The 16174-nt window shown below is 25.7% G+C and overlaps 1 protein-coding gene across 3 annotated transcripts; it reads left to right on the plus strand.

Moving 5' to 3' along the window:
- Positions 1-895: 895 nt before the first annotated feature.
- LOC136075575 (uncharacterized) lies at positions 896-15360 on the plus strand. 3 transcript variants are annotated; one of them, XM_065789093.1, is made up of 4 exons: positions 932-1068; positions 1175-1242; positions 8051-8158; positions 12281-15360. In XM_065789093.1, the coding sequence occupies exons 3-4, from the start codon at positions 8155-8157 to the stop codon at positions 15358-15360; spliced, it is 3084 nt and encodes a 1027-aa protein (XP_065645165.1). In that variant the 5' UTR covers positions 932-1068; positions 1175-1242; positions 8051-8154. The 3 variants fall into 3 exon arrangements, with proteins under 3 accessions (XP_065645164.1, XP_065645165.1, XP_065645166.1); XM_065789094.1 differs by having other exon boundaries at positions 935-1068; positions 8051-8152; XM_065789092.1 differs by lacking the exon at positions 8051-8158 and having other exon boundaries at positions 896-1068.
- The last annotated feature ends 814 nt before the right edge of the window (positions 15361-16174 follow it).

Raw genomic sequence — 16174 nt, forward strand, 5'->3', positions numbered from 1 at the left:
TCTTCTTTTTTACATTTACGTTCTGCGCATATTTCACATTTTCATTCAAAAGTCAATTTAGCAATTTTTAACGACACAACGATGTCATCTCAATGATGTAACTGCGCCTCTACTTATTAAACTCTTTAACAAGAGTTTTTAGTTTTTTTTACAATATCATCGTCAACTGTTTCCGCGATTGCGATCTTCCAAGTTGACTGTTTTTCTTCTAATCTTGGTTGATTATATATTAAGTAATTATAAAGCAATGGTTTCGGAAATAAAAACAAAATTTGATTTTATTCCCAAATCTTTGCTTTATAATTACTTAATACATGTTAATAATGATCAATGAATATATTAAATAATAATCATTGAACAATAATTGATTTAATCAATTATTGTTCAATGATTACTGTGCAACAAAATCGCACAATAGCAAACAATTAGTGTTTCACTAACGTATTTGTAACGAAATTATTATTATTACACATTACATGTGTAATAATTATAATTGAACAACACAAAAAATTGAAATAAAATTAAATAGCGTTTTAATTATGTGAAAGCCGCTAATTACTGCGTAAAAATTTTTTGGATTTTACCTTTTTTTTTTTTTAAGAAGCCAGTCGGTACTTTTTGAGGATTCACCCCCCCTCTCCCTCTTTTTATTCGTAAAATCGCCTCTGTTGATAACCCATTACATAAAGTCAATAACCAACTCTAAAACTTAACATAGTATATCATTCACACGTGATTATTAACAATCTGATTAACATAACTTTTAACTGAAGTGTCAAATTTCGCATCATGAATTTTTCACCTTTAATGGTAAAATAGTTCATCATTGTTTTATGGAAAATCAAACATACATTGTGTTTTCGACAAATAAAAACATCTAAATAAACAAGGCTTTGCCTTCAGATATTAAATACTTCATGTAATTTTATTTATCAAAGTTGAAAACGTTTATTTCAAATAAACTCAAATGTTAAAAATGTATATGTTTATAAGTATAGTTTTAACTTTTTTTTGTATACATGCCTAATTGTTTGTGAAGATTAAAAAAGAAGTTTGTTTTTATTTTGTGTGAGTTAATATTATCTAATATTTAGATTTTGTATAGTTTTTATTGTTGTTAAGTTTTTTCGAACTAATTATATAACATTTATTAATAGTTTATATCATTTTTTAGCACAACTGCGTTTCAAAACTATATTAAATTAAATTAAGAAGATTGTCATAAAAACAGCTGTTTTATGGGTAATTTTTTTAATACTATGTTTCAATGATGCTTTCATTTATCAGTAGTAGTATTATGAGTTGTTGCCGGCATCGTTAATGCTCGTGAAATAATCATTTCTAAAATAAAGTATTCAGTACTGATCAACATGAAACTATACGTTTCATGTTGATCAGTACTGAATACTTCATTTTAGCACAGCTGTTGTTTAAATTTACTAACTAAAAATTGTTTTCAACGATTTTTAATTGTTATAACGACTTTGATGAAATTGAAGTGACTAAAAAAGTAGTTATTAATAAAAAAGATACAAATGATGAACATAAAACTGTGAATGACATAATAAAAAAAAAACATTTACATCTCAACAAATTTTTGGCATAAAAAATAGTGAAAAAAAAGAAAAGGAAAGTTTTTTACTTCTTTTTAATAAATGTATTAAACGCTTTTACATAATACGTGAAAATATTTTATAAAGGTTGAAGTCTGATTTGGACTTCTTTGTTGAAATGATCAGAAGAAGTATCTTCGGCATATTCGTGTAGATCAGACACGAATAAAATGTTATAAAACATGCAAAAAGTTAGCAATAATATTTATACAAAAGTTTATGTGGACATATAAATCAAATTAGCGGTATTTTGAAGTTGGGAAGATCATTTCTAGTCAAATTTAGATTTTAAGAACTCTAATAGGCGCGCTACTGTTTACCTACTATATTTTAGGTGGAAATTTTTTTTACGTGAAACATTTTAATTAACTTTAACTAGAGTAAATTTATGTTTAATTCAATATATAATTTATATATATTTAAATTTAATATTTAATTAACACATTATATAATTTTTTTTTCTTATATATACATATTTTTTTTTACTGTTTTATATATTTACAATCAAGACATATTACATTTAAAAATATTGGCCAGAGCAAGAAGAAGACATTGACTGTTTTATCACCAAGCCCCGTTTACATATTGTCCGTGTTTATAAACAAAAAATAAAATATTGACAAAACGTTAAAAATACATAAATTTTGTCAAATATACATAATTTATATATAATTAGATGAACTTACATAAGTCTTTGTTACTTTTAGATATTTTGAGCAAATATAGTCAATATGTAGTTTTCATGTAATGCTCTCGTCGAAAACCACTCAAATAAAAAGTCGCTTTGCTACAAAAAGTTTGTAGCAAAGCGACTTTTTATTTGAGATTTATCAATAAATATTTTGTGTAAAATATAACTGCATCTGTCCAAAAACATCTGTGGAGTAGTGCAAGATCAACTGTACACTTTTTTACAAGATCATCTGTATTTTTCTTTTACTCTAATAACACCTGTCCACTATCATCTGAAAATTCAACGACCCCAAACAACATCTTTAAAAAAGAATTAACTAAGTCCAATAACATCTGAAAAAATTTTCTCTCGACGTAGTTAACCAGATTTTAAAGTTTTATTTTTTTTATAAGTTATTCTTATTGTAAAAAAAAGCACAAGTATGCCATCAAAGGCAACCACTGCTCCTATGATGGCATAGGGGAGGATGGGGCTAGTTAGGAACGAGGGTAACTTAATGATTTCATTTAACCAGATGTTACTACATATAAAAATTTTAAAAAATTTCTATATGTAGTAACATCTGGTTAAAATAATGCATTATTAGTTAATTTTTTTTTCCAGATGTAGTTGAATCTGAAAAGAATACTTTATATAGGGGAAAGGCGCCTATGATGGCATACTTAACTTTGAAGCTTCATTATTCAGTATCCTGAAGACCAATAATAAAAGTTTTGATATGGATACATTCCTTGTTACATCTAGAACAATAATTACCCTGGGAGTTTTCATCAGTTTTATTTTTTTTATAAGTTATTCTTATTGTAAAAAAAAGCACAAGTATGCCATCAAAGGCAACCACTGCTCCTATGATGGCATAGGGGAGGATGGGGCTAGTTAGGAACGAGGGTAACTTAATGATTTCATTTAACCTTAGAGTCTTTCCTCAGAAAAGCCAGAAATTACTCCAAACCATCCTAATTTACCATTTCATGCTACACACCAGCATTGTAAAATTTTGCGCATGCGCATAGGATATATTGCGTTTTAGGTATTTTTTGGACCAAAAAAAAATTTTGGACCATCGCTTTCATTTAACTTCACTTAACAATAAGTTTTTCTTATAAAAAAAAAAGGTTTTCCTAACTCGTCAATATTTCAACACCCCCAACTCGTCAGTATGCCATCATGGGTAAAAGTCATCATTTTTATTAAAACAAGCTATGTCTGCTTTGTTCAAAAGATAAAATTAAAGCAACTATTCCACTAAATGCACAAAACTTGAATATGAAATGAATGAAAATTTCATTTCTGCACTGTTAATAGTAAAATCACAATCTTAAATATATGAAGGAAATAAAACTACAACAGCACACCCCAAAATCGATTTTTGTTGATTATAAAAACAATACTTGTGCACAAGGGACGTTTTTTCACTAAAACTAATGTAAAGTCAGTATAGTCATGTAGGTCTAATCATTTTTTTACCAAAACCAATTTTAATGGAAATATGACCGGTATGCCATTATGGGCGCTATGCCATTATAGGTGCCTTTCCCCTAACTGGTTAAAATAATGCATTATTAGTGAATTCATCTTAAAAATAAATTCATTTTAAAATCTGCAGACGTAGTTGCACAGATGTTATTACATTTTGATAATTTAAAAGATAAAACTACATCTGAAAAACCCAGATGTAGTTTCATAAATGTTGTCAAAATTATTGAAACAATCCGCTTCATTAATTTCGCAGATCGTTTTTACTTATTCCAAACCATTACTTATGGAGACAAAAATACTTAATAATTACGAACCTAATGTTTATAATGTTTTATGCTTTGTATACATTTGGAAAAATAATTGGACTTTACACATTTTTATCTAAACACGTTTAGTTAAATATATACTTAAAAATAACAATTTTGTATATAAACCTTTTTTTTTTAAAAATTTAAATAATTTTTTATTTTTAATTTATTTTATTTATTTTTAATATTGTATTGAATGTGTTTACGCGTATCTACCGATTTGTAATTTTTTTTTTAATATTGTATTCGAATATGTACTGATTTGTAATTTTCTATATGTTATTTTTAATAATTTTTTTCAATTTATTCAATTTTTTCAATTTTTTTTTTTTTCTTTTTTTTTAACTTTAAATTGTTAAAAAACAAAAAAACTGTTTAAAAAACTGTTAGAGTTTGCAGTACAAGTTTGGTCACCTATTCGAAAGGGTGAAATTAAAAAGGGAAAAATTAGAAATTGAGTTATTAGAAAGAGTCCAACATCGTGCAATTCAATTAATACCATCACTTTAAATAATCAACTATGAATATCGTCTAAAAGCTCTTGACTTGACTACGATGACAAAAAGGAGGCAACGAGGAGATATGATTCAACTTTTTAAATTCTTCGACGGTTTTAACGATTTGGAAACAATCAAAAAAATTAGTATTCAACAAACTCAAACAAGAGGTCACAGCTTTAAATATGTCAAAGAAATCACTAAGCAAGCCTGTCGTGAAAACTTTTTATTTAATAGATCGGCTAATTTGTGGAATAGCTTGCCAAGCGAGTTGGTTAAAACAAAATCAGATAACAGTTTTAAAGCAGGTCTTGATTGCTGGATGAGCAGCAATCAAGCAAATGGACTGTCATAGTGTGTTAATACCACACTCACTGGCTCACACCAGTTACAGCAATTCTTAATACTAATACTAATACTAATACAAAATTCTTTTTAAACCTTTAAATTTTTATTTTTTTCAAACTTATTAATTTCACTCTTTTATATAATATTGGAAAATGTAAAATTTTATTGTATTTTTCTGTATTTCACCAAGGGGCTTGATGATAAGACACTTTGACTTCTACTTGCCTCAGTCAGCTTGTAATTATATACATTTGTTTAAATTTATAGATAACATTGTGAAGTGTGTAAAATGACGAAATATATAATAATAATAAATATAGTTTTCTTAAGATTTTTATCTTATAACACATTCTCCTATCTTCCCCTAAAATATATTCTATAATGTATACTGACAATACTAACAGATTTTAAAGGTAAAGGGGGTGACGTATCTGTTTTTTGCCAACCAAGCCCGAAAAAAACTTTTTTCCTGACTAAGACCTAAAAAAAAAGGAAAAAGAAGTCCTCGGTAGCTGACATTTGCAAACTGCGAACAATAGATCCAAATTTGCCGGCTCTGGATACTAACTTGTTTTTCAATCACTCCAATCAAAATACTCTGTTTAAAACTAAGAACTTCAAACTCAAAAATTTTAATCTCTGGTTTAAAGCAAATAAATTTCGTTTTTTCTTATACTTTTATTATATGAAAACCTGTGTAAAATTTCATTACGTAAAATAAAAATGTTTATAAATAAATAAATAACAATGAGATTTTGACCATAATATAATGACCATATATATAAATAATATATATAATGACCATATATATAATGACCATATGTATAATGACCATATATATAATGACCATATATATAATGACCATATATATAATGACCATATATATAAATACTTTTTGTAATAAACACGTATTTGTCTTTTTTATTGCAATACTTTTATTGTATTTCTTACTATAAAGAGATATATTTACTTTATATATATATATATATATATATATATATATATATATATATATATATATATATATATATATATATATATATATATATATATATATATATATATATTACATTTAAGTAATGTTTGCTCTTTTATTGATTCCGATAATAAGATCTGACTTATTTTATTACATATAAGTTTATTACATATGTATTTTTATTACATTTGGGATCTTCTTTAGATTTATATATTTAGTTTATAGATAAAATTATATATATATATATATATATATATATATATATATATATATATATATATATAAATCATATATATATATAAAATTTTTTATAGCGCGAAAGTTCTTTTTATGTCTTGAAAAATTAAGGAACATGTCAAAAAGTTTTAAACTTATAAAATGTTCTGATGATAAGATCGTCATTATCTTCATTCAGAAGCCTTGTTTGTTTTTGTAAACAAGCAACAAAACAAAAATTTATTTCATAATATTTGTTTTAATGGAAAAAAGTATTTTATAAATATACAAAATTAATATGACATTTATTTAAGGTGGTACATTAAAAAAAAAAATTAGTAATATGATTTAAAGTTATATTTTTCTGTATTCAAAAAGAAAAACAAAAAAAAATCTTTTGTTTATATATATATATATTAAAAAAAATTATTTTCATAATTAGTCCTTTTTGGGAAAAATAGAGGGTAATTACTATCAAGAATAACTTTTAAACGAAGAATATCTAAAAACTCAAAGATGTTACTCGTAATGCTAAAATTAGGTAGCACGTTCAGGCATTTAAAAAGATATACCATAAGTATTTTATCCATAATGCTTTGAGACATTTTTGATTTTTAACCAATTGTAAATAAGGGGGCAAACTTTAAAAATAGTAATAAAAGTTAAAATTTCTTTTAAATTTCAGAACTTAAACAATAATTACTTAGGAGCAGTTGTGCACAATTTTAAAACAATTGGTAGAATACATAATTCACAACCTTCAACAGAGAAAAAATAAGACAATTTGTAAAAGCAGTAAATAAAAAAAAATGTCATATAAATAGTATATAAAAATTATTCAAAACTCTCTTTTTTCATAAATTTTTCTGTTGGCTCTTTACTTTTTTCTTTGTCTTTTTCCTGAATCGCTTGGCTTTTTATTTACTTGATTAATACGCATTTTGTCTTTTTGAGTTAAACTTTGTAATTGAACTATATGAGAATCAATAATTAAGTTTTTAAAAACTTCCAAAATACCACTTGATCCATCGTTTAATAACAATACTGTTAATGCTACAACAGTGTCAATTATATTTAGACCAAAATAATAATGTTCAACGTTTCATTACCGGGTTTCGCATCCATATAAAACAACCATGACAATCATTTACAACAACCATGACATTATTTTAAAACATCATAACAATCAATTAAAACAATCGTGATTTTTAATCAAAACATTTAACGCATGCGCAACCTCAACATTCTTTATTATTCAAAAAAAAGTTTTTGTGTACATATTTATTTATTAGTATAATATAAATTTATATTTGATTAACATCATATTAATTTACTTTAATTTAATAGAATTTATTTTAATTTTAAATGGATGTCATATTTGCTTTAAATGGATGCAAAACCCGGTATGTGTGTACGCCTTACTTAGAAAATACACCTAGAGGCTTGATGTTGAGAGATGTGTATTCTATAAAATAAGAATAGGGCAATGGTGTACAGCAAATATACGAGCAAAAAAATATTAAATGGAAAAAAGTAAAACAAAAATGGCATCCATTTTAAATTAAAATAAATTCTATTAGAATAAAATAGATTATTACAATAACAATAAAAAAAAAAATTTATATGATATTTAATAAATAAATATATAAATAAAAACTCTTTTTTTTGAATAATATAGTATGTTTAGATTGCGCGTGCATTAAATGTTTTAATTGGAAATCACGATTGTTATAATTGATTGTCACAATGTTTTAAATGAATGTAATGGTTGTTTTAAATGGATGTCATTTTTATTTAAAATAAATGCAAAACCCGGTAACATTTTGAGTCTGAGCCAAGATCTTTCCGAGAAGAAAAAAATATTGGTTCAATCAAATTACTTATAGACTTTGGTTAAAATAAAATGTCTTTGTATTTAGAAGCATTGTTTAATTTATCCAATTGGTACTTGCACCAAGATTCAATGGTACGAGAACAAAATTTATGACCGTCTTCAAGATCATCGTTTGCTGAACAATGATGTATGAGTAAGCAACATTCTTTTTAACGCCATATATATATCAACTTTATTTTGACAAATAGCCATGCTATAATAATTCTGAAGCGTGTTAATCCCTTTATCAGTCATTCTTCCCTTGTCAGTTAGTTGCTTATCATTACTTAATAGTTTTCCATTTTATTGCTCTCAATTAACACTTTCATCGCTCTCAATTGTGACCCAACCACTTTTTTAAACATGTCCAACGCACTCACTCTTTACAACTTTATATCCAGGATAAGAATCTGAATTAAATAAATTTTTAAATGATTTACTATCACTATCACCTTAGTATTTTGTTTATCGTAACCTGTTTATTCTGACAGAACGTTTAAACATTGTAAGTGCACCAGCTGATTCCATTGCTCCAGCACTTTCTTTAAAGATAATGTTAAAGCTATGTAAAGCATGCCAATTATTATAGGCGTGAGATTTTTATTTTTGACTCTCAGAACTTGCATCCTATATAGTTTTTGAACAGTGTTTGGGTATCAACACATTTACGGTTAGAAACAACAGTCACCACATCATTCAAGGATAATTATCCTCATTTCTGCCATGTACCGTCTACACTGAAAGTTACATTCCTACTGTCAAGTCTTTCACGAACATGGGCGAGTCAATTTGAAAATTGTTTTCTATGCATTCTTGTGATGCTATTAACATTGAACTCTGGGCAGCTTTTACATATGACACTTGCAAATTAGCTGTAATACTATTGCATGAAGTTAAACTCATTAGTGGTGGCATTTTCATAACGCTACAAAATGTTTTCATGCTGGTTAGACTTTTGCCGATTTCTTTAAATGCCACTGTCGCACATATCCCAGGAAAAAAAAGTTTTATAGAATTTTAACAAACTTTTGGAACATATGGTCTATAGAAATTCTACAGAATTCTATATAATTTCTACAGAACCTCTTTTAATTTCTATAAAAATTGCAATAGAACTTTTTTTCTACTTTTTATTTTATAGAAAATAAAGTTTTATTGCATTTTCTATAGAAATTAATAGACATTCTATAGAAATTTTATAGAATTCTATAGAATTTCTATAGACCATATGTTCAAAAAGTTTATAGAAATTCTATAGAACTTTTTTTCCTGGGATGCTAACATCAAAGATTTTTCTCCCAGGCTTATAAATAATAATATCTTCATTTTGATCTTTAATTGTTTTGGAGGTAAAATACTCTTTTGACCAATCTCAAGCACCGAATAAATATCACTTGAGAAAATCTTTTCTTTGCAGAAATGTCATGCTTAACACTGTATTTTATCAACAAAGACTAATCAGAAATATATATACACAATATATATAAATGTATATATATATATATATATATATATATATATATATATATATATATATATATATATATATATATATATATATATATATATATATACGTCATTTTTTACGAAGGTCAAATAAAAACTGAGCCAGTCTTTTGCACCTTCGCATAAAAAAAAAGATTTATAATAATTTAAGGTATTTTAAACCCTGATGTTTGTTTATAAAATAAAAAGTTTTGTAAACCGAGCAAATTAATTAGCATTACTTAAAGTTAAAAACGCATCCTCATCCACTGGGTTTGAAATTGTCAAAAAAATTTAACAAAGTTTTTATCTGACAGGCCATTTCTTGATTAAAAGATTGTCCTTTTTTCTTCTTATAATGATTGATGGAACATTCCATTCATTGTATTCATTAAAAAAGGTATGTAAAACAAGATTAAATATTCTAGAAAACATATTTTTTCTTTTGCAACTCCTGCTACAGGTTCTCGCATGATGTCACATGATGTCACATGATGTCACATGATGACTTTGAAAACTCATTAATTAAAAGACTAAAATAATAGATCTAAATAGATAATGTTCAAAGTTTTTCCAGGTTAAGTTTACATTTTTTTTTTACCAGGCCTTTTACAATATTTTTATTAACATGGTAAAAGGCCTTTTGCTATAATTTCTATACATGATTTTCCATTTTTTTTTTATCTTCCAGTCAAACTTAAGTTACGCTTTGAAAGTTTCAAAATACGCCTAAGAAATATCTTTAAAAAATAAGCTTAGAAGATTGTGACATTCGTAAAATAACTTTTGCTCTAATGAGGCAAACCCAAACTTGGGTTTTTAAGTAGAGCATATTACATTCTATGTGAAGAATTTTATCTTTTCAAAAAATAAAATACTTCACTCAAATAATCCAGTAACATAGTCAACCTAGCTGCATTTTTAAAACACCCCGGCTTGACTTAAACCAGTTTCTTATTTAAATTACTCTTCTACTTTGCATAAAAATTATATGTAAAATAATAATAATAATAATAATAATAATAATAATAATAATAATGATAATAATAATAACAATAATAATAGTAAATTGAAATGAGTTTACTCAACCAAATGTTACACTTGCTACACTTTAATTCCACCCTGCAAACAATATTTATTGTCTTACTTCTAAACGTTGATCTAGTAATTTTTTACAAAGTTAAAAGTTTACAAAATTATTATCTTGTTGAAAAATAATATAACATTAGCAAAATGTTCAAAACATATTAAAACTACGTCTACGAAGTAATACAAATATAATGACCTAATTTTAATGTTGAGAACAGGGGGAAAATTAGTCTTAAAATAAGCAATAATATTAAGGCATTTATCAACTTGCAAATGAGGTTTAAATCAAGTTAATAAATTATTCCCTTTCTCGGTGTTTCTAAGTGTTTCTCTTTCAGGTTAATTAAATAATCTCTTCGTGGACAATATGAAGAACTTAAGAAGAAAAAAAAAAAACTTCAAAAAATTGACCTAACTGTAACGTCGAAATAACGGAGAACGTTTTCTGGGTACATGATCACTTATAATTATAGGAAAAACGTACTAGTACATCTTAACATTTCATTTAGATATGTAGGCTATATATCTAGGTTTGCAAATTTTCTTATTTAGAGCCTCAGAGTAAAAACAATGGGCAATTCTAGTGCATCAGTTATCTGCACTTCAATTTCCAAGAGTATAATAGTATACAATGATACATAGTACAAAAGTATACAATGGTCTGAAGGTGTACCTAGAAATAATTTTTCAGTACATTAGCTGAAGTTTCATAGAATATTTACTAAAACTTTTGAAGTTAAACTCATAACGAGAGTAAACTGCATATATATTATGTTTATTAATTAAATAAATTGGCCAACATTTAGAATTCGTAACCAAAAAAAATAGAATAAAAAATATATGTACATATATATATATATATATATATATATATATATATATACATATATTTTATATATATATATTTTATACATATATATGTATATATATATATATATATATATATATTTTATATATATATTTTTTATACATATATATGTATATACATATATATATATATATATATATATATATATATATATATATATATATATATATATATATATATATATGTATATATATATATATATGCATATATATATATATATATATATATATATACATATATATATATATATATATATATGATATATATATATATATATATATATATATATATATATATATATATATATATATATATATATATATATGTATATATATTAAAAAAAGGATAATTTTTAAAAAATTTAAACATTTGCACTAAGGTTTGGTAAAACACATGCTATAAAAAATATTTTTCTCATGAGACGAAATTTAAACTTAAAAACTCAGTTTAAAACTCAGAAATTTAAATTTAGTGCAAATTAAATTGTATTTTTACGTGTATTCTCTTGAGTAACAATAATTGCTTGACGTTTTTTCAAAATGTTAAGTTTACAAAGTACATTGAGTTTTGTTTACGAAAACTTTTTTAAATTTTTAAAATTCTTATAGTGTAACATAAAACTTTTTCAATTTTTTTTTTTTAAACTATTATGATTTTATATTTTTAAACACTTTTTTGAGTTCGACGTATTACGCTAATAATAACGCATTGTATTTGAAAAATTAGAAGAATTTAGTAAAAAATTGAAACATTTTAGTAAATAAACGATATTAAACGTATTTTAATTGAGATAATAAGTATTTATAATAGATCTAATCGTGCGTATATTTTTAGGTGTTCAACCTTTTTCAAAAAATTTATTTTCACGCGAAAAACTACTTCGTGAAATTCATCAATGTTTTTTACAAGATGCAAATAAGTCAACTTTAGTATTATTTGGAATGTCGGGCGTCGGAAAGACACATATTGCCAGAAAATATTGTGAAGTGTTTTATAACTTCTATAACAACTTTGTTTGGATTGATGCAGCTTATGGAATGTTACAAACTTCAATGAGAAACCAATGTCAAATATTAGGATTTGAAGTTCATGATTCGAAAGGTGAATATTTTAATATAAAAGTAGTTGTTGAAAAAATTCACAACTATTATAAAAATGAGAAGACTTTGTATATTTTTGACAATGTCGACGATGAAAGTGTTAAAAATTTATCCATGTACATTTCAAAAAAACCGAATTCATTTACGTTGATTACCTCCCAATGGAGAACGTGGTCGAATAATGTAAATAAAATGCTAGTTGATGTTTTTTCTTTTGAAGAAGCATTTACTTGTGTTAAAAATGATATTAAAGAAAACACAGATGAAAACATAAGAAACTTAATTAAAGAACTTGGTTATCATCCGTTTGCAATTACTCAGGCAATAAAATATATAAATATACATAAAATTTCGATAGAAAAATATATAGATCGATATAGATCAAAACCATCAGAAATATTAGACAATAATGACTTTCCAACCGAAGAAGAATCAAAGTCTACAATAAAAGCAATTAACTTAGTTTTAATAAAATTAGAAAAAACACAACCTTTCCTATTTAAATTACTAAACTGTTTATCTCATTGCGACGGTCAAAACATCAGTCAACAATTAATAATCCAAATCTCAAATCACTTGGAAGTAAACGATGAATTTTTAATAGATAAAACCATTGGATTACTAATGAGTTATTCTTTACTAAACTGTTTTGATGATAAAAAATATTCAATACACGAACTTACACAGTTGACATGTAAATATTTTCAAAAGAGAAATTCAACAACAAATTCATATCTTGAGTTAATCGAAAATTATTTTAAAGTTGAATTGAATGAAGTAAAAGATCACGTGGATTACGGAAATCATTTTGTTTTTCATTTTATCTATTTGTTTCGTACTAACGAAATAAAATTTTCGAAAACCTTCCATAATATGACAACTTCTATTACAAAATTATTAGTATGTAAAGGTTTATTTGAAGAAGCAATCGAAATATTAAAAGTTATTCAAAATTTTAATACAAAGGCTTATGGTGAAAATAATGTATTCACGTTTGAAACAAAATTTAATATCGCAATCTTTTTGAACAAAATGGGAAAATATAACGAAGCTTTAGAAATTTATTATTCTGTTGATAAAATACAAACTGAAATTTTAGGTATCAACCATCCGGATACTATGTCAACAAAAAATAATATCGCAAGCTGTTTGAGCGATATGGGAAAATACAACGAAGCTTTAGAAATTAATTATTCTGTTGATAAAATACAAACTGAACTTTTAGGTATCAACCATCCGTCTACAATGTTAACAAAACATAATATCGCAAACTGTTTGAACAATATGGGAAAATATGACGAAGCTTTAGAAATTTATTATTCTGTTGATAAAATACAAACTGAACTTTTAGGTATCAACCATCCGGATACAATGTTAACAAAACATAGTATCGCAATCTGTTTGAACGATATGGGAAAATATAACGAAGCTTTAGAAATATATTACTCTGTTGATAAAATAGAAACTGAAATTTTAGGTATCAACCATCCGTCTACCATGTTAACAAAACATAATATCGCAAACTGTTTGAACAAAATGGGAAAATATAACGAAGCTTTAGAAATTTATTATTCTGTTGATAAAATACAAACTGAAATTTTAGGTATCAACCATCCGAATACAATGTCAACAAAACATAATATCGCAAGCTGTTTGAGCAATATGGGAAAATATAACGAAGCTTTAGAAATTAATTATTCTGTTGATAAAATACAAACTGAAATTTTAGGTATCAACCATCCGGATACAATGGGAACAAAATACAATATCGCAAACTGTTTGATCAATATGGGAAAATATAACGAAGCTTTAGAAATTAATTATTCTGTTGATAAAATACAAACTGAAATTTTAGGTATCAACCATCCGTCTACAATGTTAACAAAAAACAATATTGCAAACTGTTTGTACAAAATGGGAAAATATAACGAAGCTTTAGAAATTTATTATTCTGCTAATAAAATACAAACTGAAATTTTAGGTATCAACCATCCGGATACAATGGGAACAAAACGTAATATCGCAAGCTGTTTGAGCAATATGGGAAAATATAACGAAGCTTTAGAAATTTATTATTCTGTTGATAAAATACAAACTGAAATTTTAGGTATCAACCATCCGGATACTATGTCAACAAAAAATAATATCGCAAGCTGTTTGAGCGAAATGGGAAAATATAACGAAGCTTTAGAAATTTATTATTCTGTTGATAAAATACAAACTGAAATTTTAGGTATCAACCATCCGGATACAATGGGAACAAAATACAATATCGCAAACTGTTTGTACAAAATGGGAAAATATAACGAAGCTTTAGAAATTTATTATTCTGTTAATACAATACGAACTGAAATGTTAGGTATCAACCATCCGGATACAATGGGAACAAAACGTAATATCGCAAGCTGTTTGAGCAATATGGGAAAATATAACGAAGCTGTAGAAATTTATTATTCTGTTGATAAAATACAAACTGAAATTTTAGGTATCAACCATCCGGAAACAATGGGAACAAAATACAATATCGCAAACTGTTTGTACAAAATGGGAAAATATAACGAAGCTTTAGAAATTTATTATTCTGTTGATAAAATACAAACTGAAATTTTAGGTATCAACCATCCGAATACAATGTCAACAAAACATAATATCGCAAGCTGTTTGAGCAATATGGGAAAATATAACGAAGCTTTAGAAATTTATTATTCTGTTGATAAAATACAAACTGAAATTTTAGGTATCAACCATCCGTCTTCAATGTCATCAAAAAATAATATCGCAAACTGTTTGATCAATATGGGAAAATATAACTAAGCTTTAGAAATTAATTATTCTGTTGATAAAATACAAACTGAAATTTTAGGTATCAACCATCCGTCTACAATGTTAACAAAAAACAATATTGCAAACTGTTTGTACAAAATGGGAAAATATAACGAAGCTTTAGAAATTTATTATTCTGCTAATAAAATACAAACTGAAATTTTAGGTATCAACCATCCGGATACAATGGGAACAAAACGTAATATCGCAAGCTGTTTGAGCAATATGGGAAAATATAACGAAGCTTTAGAAATTTATTATTCTGTTGATAAAATACAAACTGAAATTTTAGGTATCAACCATCCGGATACTATGTCAACAAAAAATAATATCGCAAGCTGTTTGAGCGAAATGGGAAAATATAACGAAGCTTTAGAAATTTATTATTCTGTGGATAAAATGCAAACTGAAATTTTAGGTATCAACCATCCGGATACAATGGGAACAAAATACAATATCGCAAACTGTTTGTACAAAATGGGAAAATATAACGAAGCTTTAGAAATTTATTATTCTGTTAATAAAATACGAACTGAAATGTTAGGTATCAACCATCCGGATACAATGGGAACAAAACGTAATATCGCAAGCTGTTTGAGCAATATGGGAAAATATAACGAAGCTTTAGAAATTTATTATTCTGTTGATAAAATGCAAACTGAAATTTTAGGTATCAACCATCCGGATACAATGGGAACAAAATACAATATCGCAAACTGTTTGTACAAAATGGGAAAATATAACGAAGCTTTAGAAATTTATTATTCTGTTAATAAAATACGAACTGAAATGTTAGGTATCAACC

The sequence above is a fragment of the Hydra vulgaris genome, chromosome 01, assembly GCF_038396675.1.
Source record: "Hydra vulgaris chromosome 01, alternate assembly HydraT2T_AEP".
Classification (NCBI taxonomy): Eukaryota; Metazoa; Cnidaria; class Hydrozoa; order Anthoathecata; family Hydridae; genus Hydra; species Hydra vulgaris.